The 13982-nt window shown below is 55.5% G+C and overlaps 1 protein-coding gene across 1 annotated transcript in view; it reads right to left on the bottom strand.

The window, feature by feature from the left end:
* Positions 1-13982, bottom strand: part of DCHS1 (dachsous cadherin-related 1) — a 42796-nt gene that overhangs the window by 24823 nt on the left and 3991 nt on the right. Inside the window, exon 2 of the mRNA XM_068178971.1 lies at positions 11567-13381. Within this exon, the coding sequence (XP_068035072.1) occupies positions 11567-13318 (1752 nt within the window). The 5' untranslated portion in view covers positions 13319-13381. The remainder of the gene's footprint in view (positions 1-11566; positions 13382-13982) is intronic.

Below are 13982 nucleotides of genomic sequence, written 5' to 3'. Positions count from 1 at the left end.
AGCCATGTTCCAGCAAGGTAACTGGTGAAGACAGTAGTCTGGTATTAGAACCAGCCCTGGCTGTGCAGCCAAGACAAGGTATCCCCTGTATCTACTGTTTCACTGCCCCATCCTGTGGTGGGACCATCTGTGAACCTTTGGTCCAAACAAAACTCTGCCCAACATGAGCCTACACAGCATCTAAGGGAGGTCACATCACTGGTGCAACCACAACTGGAGCCCTGCACCTGGTTCTTTTCTCCCTTGGATGGGTGATGCTAAACTGGTGCCCAGAGAGAAGCCAGAGGAACAGCAAACACCTGCTGGACCAGGTCACAGTGTTGGCTGAGTTTGGGCCCACTGGACACTTTGCTCTGTGCTCTGCCACTGCATGCAGAGGGAGGGGGGCTGTGGCTGGTGCACCCCAGTCCCAGCTCCCTGCCTGCAGACTGATGATATCCCATGTGTGAATCCCATGGGATGGGGCTGACTGCCTGTGGGCAGCCCACGCTCAGCAGGGCCTGACACGAGACCCAGGGACAGCAGGATGCACGCTGCAGCTGGGTGATGCCTCCTGGGGACTCCTGAGAGACATCACAGGGACCACCAGCCACCAGGTATGGCAACCACCTCATTTCAGCTGGCATGCACTGCTGCAGACTCAGAGCACACACAGTTTGAGACAGGGACACATTTTTAGCTGTGAGGGCAATTAGCCACCAAAAGGGCTCATTAAGGCCTGCGGTGAGTTCACCACTTCTGGAAATTTTTAAGCCAAGCATGGACATTTTTCCAGGAACTTTGCTAGAAGTTAATGCAGGGCAGCCCCAGGCTCTGTATTTAGCATCCGCCCCAAATCTTGGATCCACAGCTGGTTTTACTGCAGCTTACTCATGAGAGTCCTGATGTTTGCCTGAAAAGTAGAGGGAAACAGGGTCAAGCTGCCTGTGGAACTGCCCAGGAAACTGGGGCTGTGCCAGTCCTGCTGCTTGAATATGTGGGAGCAGGAGCCAGGGCTCTGAGCCTGAATGGCAGCCCCACTGCCCTCTCACCTCTGACTTCTGAAAGGAGCCCGCACAGCCACTAAAGGCTTTAGGCACAAGGACATCAATGCTCTGCCAGCGGATTCCTGACCTGAAGCTGCCAAGGAAGCAGCAGTATCTGAGGAAGCTAGGATCACAGACCCCTGGTCTCGCAAAGAATTCCTGTGTCCCTGCCAAGGAGGGGTGGCACACAGCTGCATCTGCTGTTCCCTAGAAGGGACTACTAACTGGGGATGTGGCAGTTGGCAGTAGCTGTGACTGCAGTGGCCATGAAGCAGCAGATTCAGGATCCTAAAGGGAGTGAGGAAGAAGAGAAGCAGAGTACAGACCCTGGACTGCGAGACAGACTTCAGCTTTTACAGGGAACTGGTCGATGCAAGGGATCTCATGGGAGGCAGCACTGAAAGCCAAGGCAGCTCAGGAAAGCTGGCAAGCCTTCAGGACAGCACACTCCAGAGCAGCCCATCCCAGTGCTCAGGAAAACACAGAGGCCTCAGCAGATGGCCTGGGCTAAGCAGGGACCTCCGGGCCAAGCTGCCATGCAAAAGGTGGTGTAGGCTAGGAGAACTGGGACTGTTCAGCCTGGAGAGGAGAAGGCTCTGGAGTGACCCAAATGGGGCCTTTCAGTACCTGAAGGGAGCCAACAAGATGGAGAGGCTATTTAAAAGGGCCTCAAAAGACAAGACAAGGGAGAACTGCTTCACACTGTCTGCAAGTAGGTTTAGATTGGATATTGGGAAGAAATTCTTCCATGTGAGAGTGATGAGGCCCTGGCACAGGTTGCCCAGAGAGGCTGTGGCTGCCCCTGGATCCCTGGGAGTGTCCAAGGCCAGGCTGGACAGGTCTTGGAACAACCTGGTCTAGTGGAAGGTGTCCTTGCTCATGGCAGAGGGGTGGAAGGAGATGATATTTAAGGTCCCTTCCAACCCAAACCATTCCACAATTCTTTGAGATGGGCACAGAGGCAAGACACATAAGCAGGAATCTATAAACATTGCCAGGCATGTCAGGAGTGTGTCAGCAAATTCAAAGTTCAAGCCTGAGCGTGCCAAGAAGAGCCTCTGCACTGTGTTGGTAGTGAAGGCCTGAAGAAGGGCCCATTTCTGAGTGTGGAATCAGCAGCAGCAAGGCACAGGTAAGACTGGAACATTCAGTGCCTCCTCCACCTCGGTCTCCACCAGCCTCCCAGGCCTCCATGCTGTTCAAAAGGCTTCAGAGAGCCTCCAGAGAGGGGTGAAGAGAGAGTCAGTATTTCTTTGAAAAGACTGATCCACGTGAATCCATGGGACTCAACAGGCTGCATCAATGGGTGCTGCAGAAAGGGATTTGTAGGGCTGCTCGTCACATGTGGGGGCAAACCAGGGGAGAACCCTGACACCTGGAGGAATGCAAGTCTCACATCCCACCTTCAGCAAAGGCCAAATGGATCATCTGAGGGTTTATGTTCTCGTCAGTCACACTTTGGGCCCTGGGAGAATCATGGAGTGAGTCTTCTAGCATGTTTTAGGCCACATGAAAGATCCTGGAAGAGAAGAGCCATCATGGATTGACCATCCTGTTTGCTCTCTGTGGTGGAGTGATGGGATCTGGGGTCAAAGGGCTGACAGCTGTGGGTGACAATTGCCTTGGCTTTAGGAAGGATTTTGACACCTTCTCCCACTGTCCTCATATCCAATGCAGGATGTTACAGTTTGGAGGGCTGGGCAGTCGCGGGGGTGAAAGACAGGTTGGGAGACAGGCTCTGGGGAGAGGTTCATGAGCAGTGCTCTGCCTGGGGGCTGTAATGAGTGAAAGGGTCTGGATGAAAGTGACAGAAGAAATACATCTCTTTTGTCAGACAGTGGATGCAAATGAAAAGGCATATGCCCTTGAGACCAGAGGATGTGTTAAGGAACCCAGGGATGACCCCGATGCCGTGTTTTGCAGACTTTGTGGGTAGGTGTGGAACAGGCTGCTTCCATGGCAGGGTTCGGGGAACACATCTGGGCTACCTTCTGCTGAAATCACTCACTGATCGGTGTAATTACATGGGAATGCAGCTGTTGGCATCCAATTCCCAAGTGGATTTGAATCTGGCAAGGGATGTCAAAGTCAACAAGAAGGGCTTCTATAAGTACATTGGTGACAAAAGGAAGGCTGGGTAAAATGTAGGCTCACAGCTGAAGGAGACTAGGGACCTGGTGACAAAGGACATGTGAAAGACAGGGGTACTGAATGCCCTCTTTCCCTTACTCTCTACTAGTAAGATGGGTCTTCAGGAGCCTCAGGTCTCAGAGAACAGGGTGAAAGACATCACTGCCAGGCCCTTCACAACAATCTTTGCTGAGTCGTCATGTTTGGGAGATGCCTGAAGACTGTGGGAAGGTAAATCTCTCCTATCTTCAAGAGTAAGGCAGGAGGACCCAGGTAACTACAAAACGATCAGCGTCACCTTGATCCGAAACCGATGGAGCAGCTACTCCTGGAAACCATTTTTATGCATGGGAAGGACAAGAAAATCATCAGGAGTGGTGAGCACAGCTTCCCCTAAGGACAAATCATGCTTGATCCATATGATAAATGACTGGCCTGGTGGATGACAGAAAAGGAGTGGATATTGTCAACCTGAAGTGCATTAAATTCTTTGACACCCTCCCCCAAGAGATCCTCATCCAGCTAAAAACCAGCTGAATGCCTCCTGTCCAGAGGGTGGTGGTCAGGGGCACAATATTTACTTGGAGGCCAGTAGCTAGCATTGTGCCCCAGGGGTCAATCCTGCCCCCAGTCCTGTTTGGCATCTTCATTAATGACCTGTTTGATGGTGCAGTGTGTACCCTGAGCATGTTTGCTGATGACCCCAAACTGGGAGGAGTGGCTGATTTGCCAGAGGGTCGTGCTGCATCTGGAGCGACCTTGAGAGGCTGCAGGGAGGGACGAGAGGCCTCCTAAAGTTCATAAGGGACAGTGCAAAGTTCTGTCCCAGGGAAGAAACAATCCCCTGCACCAGCAGATGCTGGGGGCTGCACCACTGGAGAGCAGCTCAGCAGAGGCCCTCCAGGTCCTCAGGGGTGCCAACCTGAAGACGAGACAGCAACGTGCCCTTGCTGCAAGGAAGGGGAATGGTGTCCTGGGCAGCATCGGGGTGAGTGTGGCCAGCAGGTCAAGGAGAGGATTCTGCCCCTCTCCTCAGCAGTGGTGAGGCCACAGCTGGAGCTGTGTACAGTACAGTACTCCTCAGTACTCCTACAGTACAGTACTGGCTCCCCAGTACAGGAGAAAGATGGCCATACTGGAGAGAGTCCAGTGAAGGGCCACAAAGATGATGAAGGGACTGGAGCACCTCTCCTCAACAGAAGACTGAGGGAGGTGGGATGGTTCAGCCTGGAGAAAGGGGTATCATTCATACAGGAAAGAGGGCAACAAGAGGATGGATCCAGGCTCTTCTCAGTTGTGCCCAGTGTCAGGATCAGAGGGCATGGGCACACACTGGAACACAGGAGAGTCCCTCTGAAGATCAGGAAGCACTCTTCCTTTATGAGGTTGCCCAGGAAAGTGGGGATGTCCAGGGCAACCAACTCTGGATGGTGCTGCTTGTGCATGGTGGGGGTTGTACTAGACTTTCTCAAGAGGTCCTTTCCAAACTCAGCCATTCTGTGATCTCCAGCCAAAGACCCTCCTGAACCCCCCAGTTCCCCATTGAGCTCAAATTGTTCCAAGAGAGTTGATCTGCTCCCCATCTCTGCACAGCAGCTTTGACTACACCGGGCAGTAGCATCTGCTACCTGCCCCTCCTTGCCTGAAGGTGTGGGGAGAAGGCTTTCCTGGAGTGCCTTGCAGCTGGGCAGAAGAGCACGCAGTGGGAGTGTTGTGGCCACCATGGAGCAGAAGAGGACAGCAAAGGAGAACAGCAAGATGACTCAGGGCTAGGCAGCAAGAAACCAGACCAGCAGACTTTGAAAAGGAAGCGGGGTCCTGGCCAAGCGTGCCTCTCCCCACTGCATGGAGAGCTGGGAGGGCAGTGATGGGTATCGAGGCCTTACAACTTCACACCCTCCTCCCAGTACCCCAGCAAGACAGAAGGAACAAGTGTAGCCATGGCACAACAAACGTCCTACATTTCCCAGAGATGGTACAGTTCCCAGAAGTACAGCCCCACACCAAGGTCCCTCAGCCTGTGGGAGTCAAAGCTGCCCCTTCCCTTAGACCCATGTCAAGCACATCACCAGAGTCTCTCATACACATCTCCTGCTTTCACAGCCCTCCTGCTGACCTGTGCCCCCGCCCAGCCCACAGTGCTGTGAAGTGATGGAGCACTGCTCAGCAGCTTGGGCTCCATTCCTCAGCCATCCTCCCCACTCCAGCCAGCGCAGTCAGCAGGCAGGGAACTCATCTGGAGCCTGGCCACGGCTGGGGCTCTGCTGCGCACATGTTGTGCTGTGGCTTTGGCAAACATCTGGCTCTGGGGCTCCCGCCCCTCTGAGTGACGGCTCTTGGTGGGAGAGGAGGGGAGGCTGGCGCCAGTGTGGTCAGCGATCCCACGCACGGCTCCCTGTGCCTGAGTGCGTGCCAGGCGTCCTGCCCTCCCAGCCCTGGCACAGCCACTGACCAGCTAAAAGTGGCCAGGGAGCAGCCACGCAGCTATTTCAGGAGCCGTTCCTGTCTCCAGGGCTTTGTCTCAGCCTCCAGCACACTCGGGTCTCAGGGGAGGGAGCAGGGTCAGGGTTTGGCCCAGCGACAGTCCAGCACACGTGGCCAAGGCGAGGGTCAGACCCCATGGCTACCAGAGCCCTCCGTCCAGAGAGCCCCAGCGCAGCTGCCGGTACTGCTGGCTCGCACCGCTGGTCCCCAAGGCCCCAGACACGGGCAGGAGACCGGCTGATGGTCCCACAGCCAAGGCCTCCACACTGCCCAGAGCAGCTGTGGAACAAGATGAGCTTTAAGGTCTCTTCCCACCCTTCTGTGATTCTGTGACAGACACAGGCTGCCAGAAACACGTGTAGCTGGGCATGGGGAGCAGGGGCTGCCCTGAGATGGGGTAAAGCCTTCGATTCAGAGGGTGAGGGGAAGTGGGTTAACCACAGACACTGGCAGGGAGGCAGGATGTGAATAGTGGGGCTAGGCAAGATGTGAGAGAGCCTGGGAGTGCCCAGCACCCTTCTGGGAGCCCAGGGGCCTCCAAGCACAGGGACAGACCAGGGCACAGACGGACGAGGAGTGAGGTTCTGCACCTGGGTTCCTGGGTGTCCTTGCTAGTAAAATGGCACCTGCAGCCAGGAGCTACAGGGCATAGGGAGCCCCACAGAAGGTGCAGGAGCTGAACAGGACCTGGAAGCTGGGGAGCAGAAAGGGCCAGGGAGTCCTGGAGCAGAGCAGGGCTGGGAAGAGTGCTCAGGGTGGGGGGCTTGAATGGGGCAGCCACAGCACAGGGCAGAAATGGCAGGACCCCAGGGGGCACTGAAGCAAGAACAACCCCAAACCAGGGTGTGGGGCTAGGTTTCAGCCATATGGAGCTCAGGCAGAGAGTGCTCAGAGAAGGTCTATACAAAAAGATAGGACACAGATCAATAAGATGTGCAGGACAGACTGGGCTGAGGTCAGCACAAGATTGAGCATGCCAGGCAGGGTGAGCCTAGGGAGCAAGGCTGGGATGGGGCCCCCAACACCAGGAGGACATGGAGCTGCTCTGCAGACAGGCTGGGTGAGATGGGGGTGTTCAACCTCAAAAAGGCTCCAGGGAGACCTTAGAGTTCCTTCCAGTGCCTAAAGGGGCTCCAAGAGAGATGGAGAGGGACTTTGGACAATGGTCTAAAGTGACAGGGCAAGGGGGATGGCTTCACACGGCCAGAGGACCAGGTTAGATGGCATATTGGGAAGAAGTTCATCCCTGTAAGGGTGGGAGGTCCTGGCACAGGGTGCCCAGAGCAGCTGTGGCTGCTCCATCCCTGAAAGTGCCCAAGGCCAGGACTGGTCTAGTGGAAGCTGCCCCTGCCCATGGCAGGGGGTTGGAACTGGATGATCTTTAAGGTCCCTTCCCACCTGAAACCATTCTGGGATTCCACAGGGAGCAGGCATGTCCCAAGGGCTTTGCAGGTGGAGGAGAGCTATCCTGGGTCACAGTGGCAAGGGTCCTGGGGGAGAAGACAACTGCAGCTGGCAGTGACCGAGGGGTGTGGGGAGAGCAAGAGGGAACAGAAAACGGGGTCCAGGGGGACAGCATGCTGGTGCCTGGGGCCACAGGAGGGAGGCAGGAGGACTGGCCCTTTGGAGGGCAGCATGTGTGGGTGGGGCTGTGGGTGGACATGGATGAGTGAGCTGTGTGAGCAAGGGCAGTGGTAGAAAGAGGAGTTCTGTGGGGCCTAGAGCAGAAGCAGAGGTAAGGGAAAAGGGGCAGCTGTGAGGGGGCTGGGGATTGCACGGAGGAAGGAGGGAGCTGTTCAAGGGGGTTGGGAGGAGGAGCCGAGGATGGGGGGAGAGGAGCGCGAGGGGCTGGGGCCTCTCAGCTGCAGTGGAAAAGCTGCTGCAGCTCCAGGGGAAATGCTACTTGAATTAATCATGGCGCTGGCTGCTGTGCCAAGCCCAGGAGGAGGCTGCTGGCAGCGCAAGGAAATAACTTTCACAGGAATTTGGAACAAATGCAGCTCTTCTGGCGGTAACAACAGCACTCACCTCCCCCCACAACCTTCCCATGTACCAGCATCTCTCCCATGCCCACCGTCCTGTGTACCCCCAGATCCCCCCACATGGCAGCCTGCTCCTCAGGACCGTGATACTCTCCCTCCCCTTGTTCTTTCCCCCAGCAGGCTCCCAGGCGTCTCCCCATCTCCCTTTGGAAAGCTTGCCTTCTTCTTTCTAAGGAGGAGGAGGCCTGTTCTATGTTGTGCAAAGGTCTGAAAATAGGTTGAGACTAAATCCCTTGGCCTAAGAACACAAATGCAGGCAGCAGTGTCCCCTTCCCTCCTACCACTTTCCTTGCCCGCAGTTGGTGAGCAATAGTCCTCGTGCTGCCCCAGGGTCCATGCATGGCTCCGTGTCCCTGCACAGCCCCCTCCAGCTGCACAGCCAAGGCATCAGGAACAGCCCTCCAGACTCTCTTTTGGTAATACAGTGTATGTGGCCTGGTGTAGCCTACAGCTCTTCATCCAAATCTTCCTCCCTGGGGCACGGCCCATGGGGCTGTCCCAGTGCTATGCATGTAGCATTGCCCATGAATGTCCCATGGAATCACAAACCAGAACCAAAAACTCATCAGATTTATCCCCAAAACCACAAAGACTCTACATTAGGTGCATTGCTGGTCAGCTTTTAATTTCTGATGTTCCCAGCATTTGTGTATGGGTGCAAAGGCAGTATGCAAACCCTGGTTCCAAAATCATCGATACTGGATATATGCAAGAATCAATAATCCACCACTCCACGTCACTCAGGTTGCTGTCCAATCAGCCCATGCTCACCACATGGGGTTCACAGTTCTCTCTGCCAGAGAACAGACAATACTTGATTTAGCATGAAAAGTCAGAAAGTCCCAAAAAAACACTATCTGACCATGCATGCAGTGTGCTGGTACACAGTCAAATGTTTAAAGCAAATTTAAACCAGCAGGGTGGATTTATACCAGAGCAGTGCTTCACATCACGGACCACAGCATTGGAACGGGGTCCAGTGCCCTAAAGCTTCTGCATCATCAGCTCATGGCAGCAGAGAGGAGCAGGGCAGCCAGCTGGGGACAGTCTCCCGCTCCATTTTCTGCTGGTCTCATGTTCACTGCTACCCTGGGCTCTGTCTCCACCAGTGTTTCTTTCTCATCACAGATTTGAACAGCGAGTTTGCTATTTCCTTTGCTTCATGCTCAGTCTGCTACTGTGGGACCTGGCCCATAGTAAACATGAGTAATAAACAGAGAAGATGTTATGAGTTCCTTTTTCTTTCTCAGAAGCTCAGGCCAGCAACCTGCTCTGCTCATCCCTGTTCATACTCAGACACAAAGGCTGTCCCGGCAGACAGAATGGAGTCTGCAAGGGAGCAGATCATCTGTAGCAACTCCTCAGGTCTCTCTGCTCACTCACAGGGACTCCTTCCTTCCCCACCTTTCTGTCCTGTCCATGGAGAGTAGACATCACTGTCTAAAAACAGGCTCCTCCCAGGGTTTTCTGCTTAAAAATGGGGCAGACTGATGAAGAAGCAAACCCACTGAGTTCTGTGCTGACCTGGGTGACTGTCCTGTGTCCTGTACCTCATCTGGCAGGGCCTGCCCGTGACCTGAGCACTCATGACCATTGTGTGGGTCTGGACAAAACCCAGACTTTGACAAAGATACTTTACTGTCCCGAGGCAGGGTGAGCCCCAGTGCCTGGAAGCCATAGGGAGAGGGAGTCAAGCAGGAGCAATAGCACAAAAGGGCTGTGGGGGTAGCACACCTGACATGGGCAACTTCACGGGGAACGGTGCTGGGCACTGGCCACCGTGAGCCCTGGCAGCACCTCTGAAGCCTTCCTGTTTGAGGCAACAGGGGTGGCCATGCCAGGCAGCTGTGCTCCAAGCCCAGGGCTCCCTGAGCTGGCTCTGCCCAGCTCCAAGACTCGGCTGGCTCCTGCTGCATCCTCGATCAAGCCATGGGCCTGGCCAGCCTCCTTTCCCATCCTCTCACATTTCCTGGCTCAGAGGAAGCAGCAGCAGATGTGTGAGCTGTTTGCTTTGTGCCGAGGCCGCGCGGGAGTTACCTGTGCTCAGCCCAGACGCGCTGTTTCCAAACGAAACACCAGCACTAAGCCAAAACCATCGAAATGGGGCCAAGCCTTGGTCACTGCCGGCTGCCAGGCCAGCCCTGTCCCTGCACAGCGCGGAGCCAGGTAGCAGTGCACTGGACACTCTTCTGCATGTGCCCACACGCCCCAGCTCCTCTGCAGGGCGCGCTCCCTCCAGCCCGGCCCCAGCCCGCCGTCAGGAGCTCAGCCGCCATCTCCGATTGCATTTCCAGAACGCCTTCCCACATGGCGAGCAGCACTGAGCAGGAAGGCACGGACAAGGAAAGAGGGGGGCCTCCCTTCGGGGGCAGTGCACAGGCCTGGGGCTGCCATGCTCACGCCAGGACACACAGCACCTCTGCTCTGACCCTCCCCGACTCTTTCCCCATCTCTGTCCCCAGCCCTGCCCCATCCCCACCCACCCCAGACTGGGACAGTGTGTAGTGTTGCCCAGCATAGACCAAACCCAAATCTCCCCTCACCTACATCTTCCTCCTCATCTCCCACTCACTCCTTCTGCCCATTCTTCCCCCTAATCCTACCTCGACCCTTCCCCAAGCCCCCCGATCTACGCCATCCTACGCTTGCCCCTGCTCCACATGCCTCCTCTATTCCACACCTGGCCCTTGCTCCCACCCAGTTCCTCCTTCCTGCCACACTCCTACCCCATCCCCTGCACTCACTCCCCAACAAGCCCCTCTCCAGCACTCCCACCCCACACCATCAGTCACCTGCATGCACACCCTCCCCCCCACAGCCCAGCCTCCCCAGCCCACACTCACACCCCCCACGCCCTGCAGTGTACCCACAGGGCACCTGTAGACCATTCTTTCTTGCCACCTCCAGGGTGACCTAGAGGTCACCTGGCCAAATCACAGGACCTCCTCCAGCCACGTCTTATGGACCCCAGAATTTCTGTTCTTCCTGTCCCCTTGGGCCCCTCTCACCAGCCTGGCACCAGAGCTTCTCATGGTCCCAGCCAGACATCCCCGTGCCCCACACCTCCAGCAAGGAAGTGCCCCCAGTGCCACTGGTGCTAGTCCCAATGGACAGCCTGGATGCTGCCATGGTTGGCACTGCCTCACTGCACCCCCACACCTGCCCTCACCCCAACTCAGGCAGGTTGCATCACCTGTCCCAGGAACCAGGGCTCCAGGGCCTGAGCTGCAGCAGAAACACCAAACACAGGGAACACAGAACACACGGAATCCCAATGGCATCACTAGCTCATCACAGACCCTTCAGAGGCCCTGAATCTCTCCAGCCCCAGCTGCGACCTTTTGCTACATAAAGGCTGGTGCAGCAGCACGTGTCTCAGCTCATTAACTCATTAGCATAATTAATGCTAATGCTCACAACTAGCCTTACCAACACTGATAAACTTGGGCTAACGACCTCACAGGGGGAGAGGGAAGTTTGAAGCCTGGTACAGGCAGTTTCCCAGAGGCAGTATCATTTTCCTTAGCCCCATTTTGAGTGTCCTGGCTGCAAGGTAGCTACACACTGATGCAAGCAAGGCCTGGCACAGCAGGACCCACCTCAAGAGAGGCCCACACCATGCTCTACATGATGGGCAGCCTTGCGGTGTGACCGATAGCAGTGGCATTGCCCACTGCTTGCACACAGAAAGGATGTACACAACTTGGCCCCATTCTGGACTCACACCAAGGATGGGGATCTCTGCTCGGGCATTCCTGCTGCAAACGCTGCCCGTCAAAGCCACAACACCTGCAGCAAACACCCTGCACTGGCAGGTCCCACCCCAGGCTGCTCACAGCCCTGGCTGTGCCCCTGCCAAGCTCTGGCCTCAATACCTGTACCTACCTGCAAGAAGCAGGTCCCAACAGGGGTGTTCTCCTTCAGGGACACATTGTAGAAGTTACTCTTGAACACTGGCTCATTGTCATTGACATCCTGCAAGGCCACGTGCACCACAGCTGAGGAAGAGAGGGCAGGGGTTCCCCGGTCTGTGGCCAGCACAGTGAGCTGAGGCTGAGGATCCTTTTCATAATCCAGCGGGGCAGCAGTGGTGATGATGCCAGTGGCAGGGTCAATGGTAAACCAGCTGGAGTGGGTGTCACGGCCATGCAGAATGCTGTACCGCACCTCCCCGTTGGGACCCTGGTCCTTGTCACGAGCTGTCACCTGCAGGACAAAGCTGCCGGGGTACACCACCTCAGGGATGCTCTGCTTGTACTCCTGCTGGTCGAAGAGCGGGGGATTGTCATTAACATCCATCACCTGCAGCACAAAGGCTGATTCTGCCCGGAGAGGGGGTGTTCCTGAGTCAGTAGCTGTCACCCGCAGATCATAGGAGTCTCTTTCTTCCCGATCCAGAAGTTGGTCCACGCAGATCAGATAGATTATGTTGTCCTTGGTAGTGAGGGCAAACTTGCCATCTCCTCCCTCCAGTGTGACATTGACGTTGGAATACTCTCCATAGTCAGGATCGGAAACAGAAATGCGTGCCACATACTGTCCGGGCTGGGCTCCCTCGGAGATCTGTGGGGAGCCATCCTCACTCAGAAAGATGATAGTCATGGTGGGCTGGTTGTCATTGTAGTCACGCACATGGATAGTGACAAAGGCTGTGGTGACCTCAGGATGGACAGCCTTATCCCTTGCCTGCACCACCAGCTCATGCACCTTTCTCACTTCATAGTCCAGACCCTTGTTGAGCTTGATGACTCCAGTCCGGGCATCAATGGTGAAGTACTGGTCAGGATCACTCTGCCGTCGGTTGATCTCATAAATCACATCCCCATTGTCACCTTCATCTGCGTCAGAGGCAAAGACCTGCAGGATGCTGCTGCCAGGTTTCAGATTCTCTGAAATGAGTGTATGATAGCGGCTCTGGTTGAAGCTGGGGGCATTGTCATTGATGTCCTGAATGGACACATCCAGTGTCATCTGGGTGCTCCGGGGAGGAGAACCCCCATCGTAGGCTTCCAGCAGCAGTGAGTATGATGAACGGTTCTCCCGATCCAGAATGTTGCTGACCACCAGGTCCAAATACAGGACCCCGTTGGGTCCTCGACGCGTTTCCAGGCGGAAGGCCTGCCCCACATTCCCTCCTTTAATCATGTAGCCTTGTGTGTTCAGGAGACCACTGTCAGCATCAAAGGCCGGGTCCAAGGGAAACCTGCTGCCAATGGGTGTGTGCTCTGGGATCTGAAAGGTGCTGTGCTGTTTGGGAAATGCTGGGGCATGGTCATTGATGTCATTCACTTGGATGTTCACTTCCACCGTGATGCCCTCTGGGGTGACAGCAATGAAGCTGTAGTGGTCCCGAGTCTCCCGGTCCAGGACACGAGCTGTTTTGATGATCCCAGTATTCTCATCTATCCCCAAGTCAGTGGAGACGCCACTGCCCTCCTGTGCTGAGATGAAATACATGTAGGCACTAGTTTCAGGGGGTAGGCCAGCACTGATGTCCCCAATGATGGTGCCAGCCGGCTGCTCCTCATCTATTTGTAGATCCAGGGTGCCCAGGACAGCAGAGCTCATCCCCGCTCTCAGGCCCCCAAGAATAAGCAGCTCCAGCAGAAGCATTGTTGACCTCTTCATTTGCTCCATGGCTGGCAACTAGCAGAGCAGAGGGTGGCCTGATCTCCTTTGCAGAGTTCGCTTTAATCCTGCCTGGAATGCAGACCAGAGGATACTGGTTAAGAGAGAGCAAAGGAAGGACAGAAAACAGCCTGGAGAGGGAAGGCCTGCCAGGTACCTGCTGCCCGATCACTATGTAACGCCTGTCCCTCACAAGAAGCAAATGTGACAATATGTCAGAGCCTGCCCAGAACAAAAGCCTGGAGTCAGCCCAGCAGCGCACACCTGACAGTGCACCGAGGAGAGCAGCTAGGACCCTGTCACAGAGGTGCTTCCTACATCCTCAGGTGCTCTTTCCAAAGACTGCCCGACTGGCAGCACTGGCATTAGATGCCCCAGAGCAGCATGCCTCTGTGTCTTTAACAGCTGAAGGCTCCCTGTGAGGTTCAGAGCCCGTCTGCAAGAGGACAGAGGTTTTTGGGCAAACAGCAGCCTTGCATCTCTCCACCCTGAAAAAAGCTGGTCTCAAATTACGAGATAGCTCAGCGAGTCACTGGTTGAGACCCTAGCCCCCACCCTCCTCTCTCCCCAGCAGCGTGCCTTTCAGGACCTCAGGGACATAGGTACCAAAAACCCCTGAAGTGCGAATCTGGTGTCCCTGGGAAGGAGCACAGAACTGGAGTGGGCTTCCATT

Source organism: Anomalospiza imberbis, chromosome 2 (assembly GCF_031753505.1).
Source record: "Anomalospiza imberbis isolate Cuckoo-Finch-1a 21T00152 chromosome 2, ASM3175350v1, whole genome shotgun sequence".
NCBI classification, from domain to species: Eukaryota; Metazoa; Chordata; class Aves; order Passeriformes; family Viduidae; genus Anomalospiza; species Anomalospiza imberbis.
Note: the sequence above shows the minus strand (reverse complement) of the source record. Positions and strands in the feature narration are given on the sequence as shown.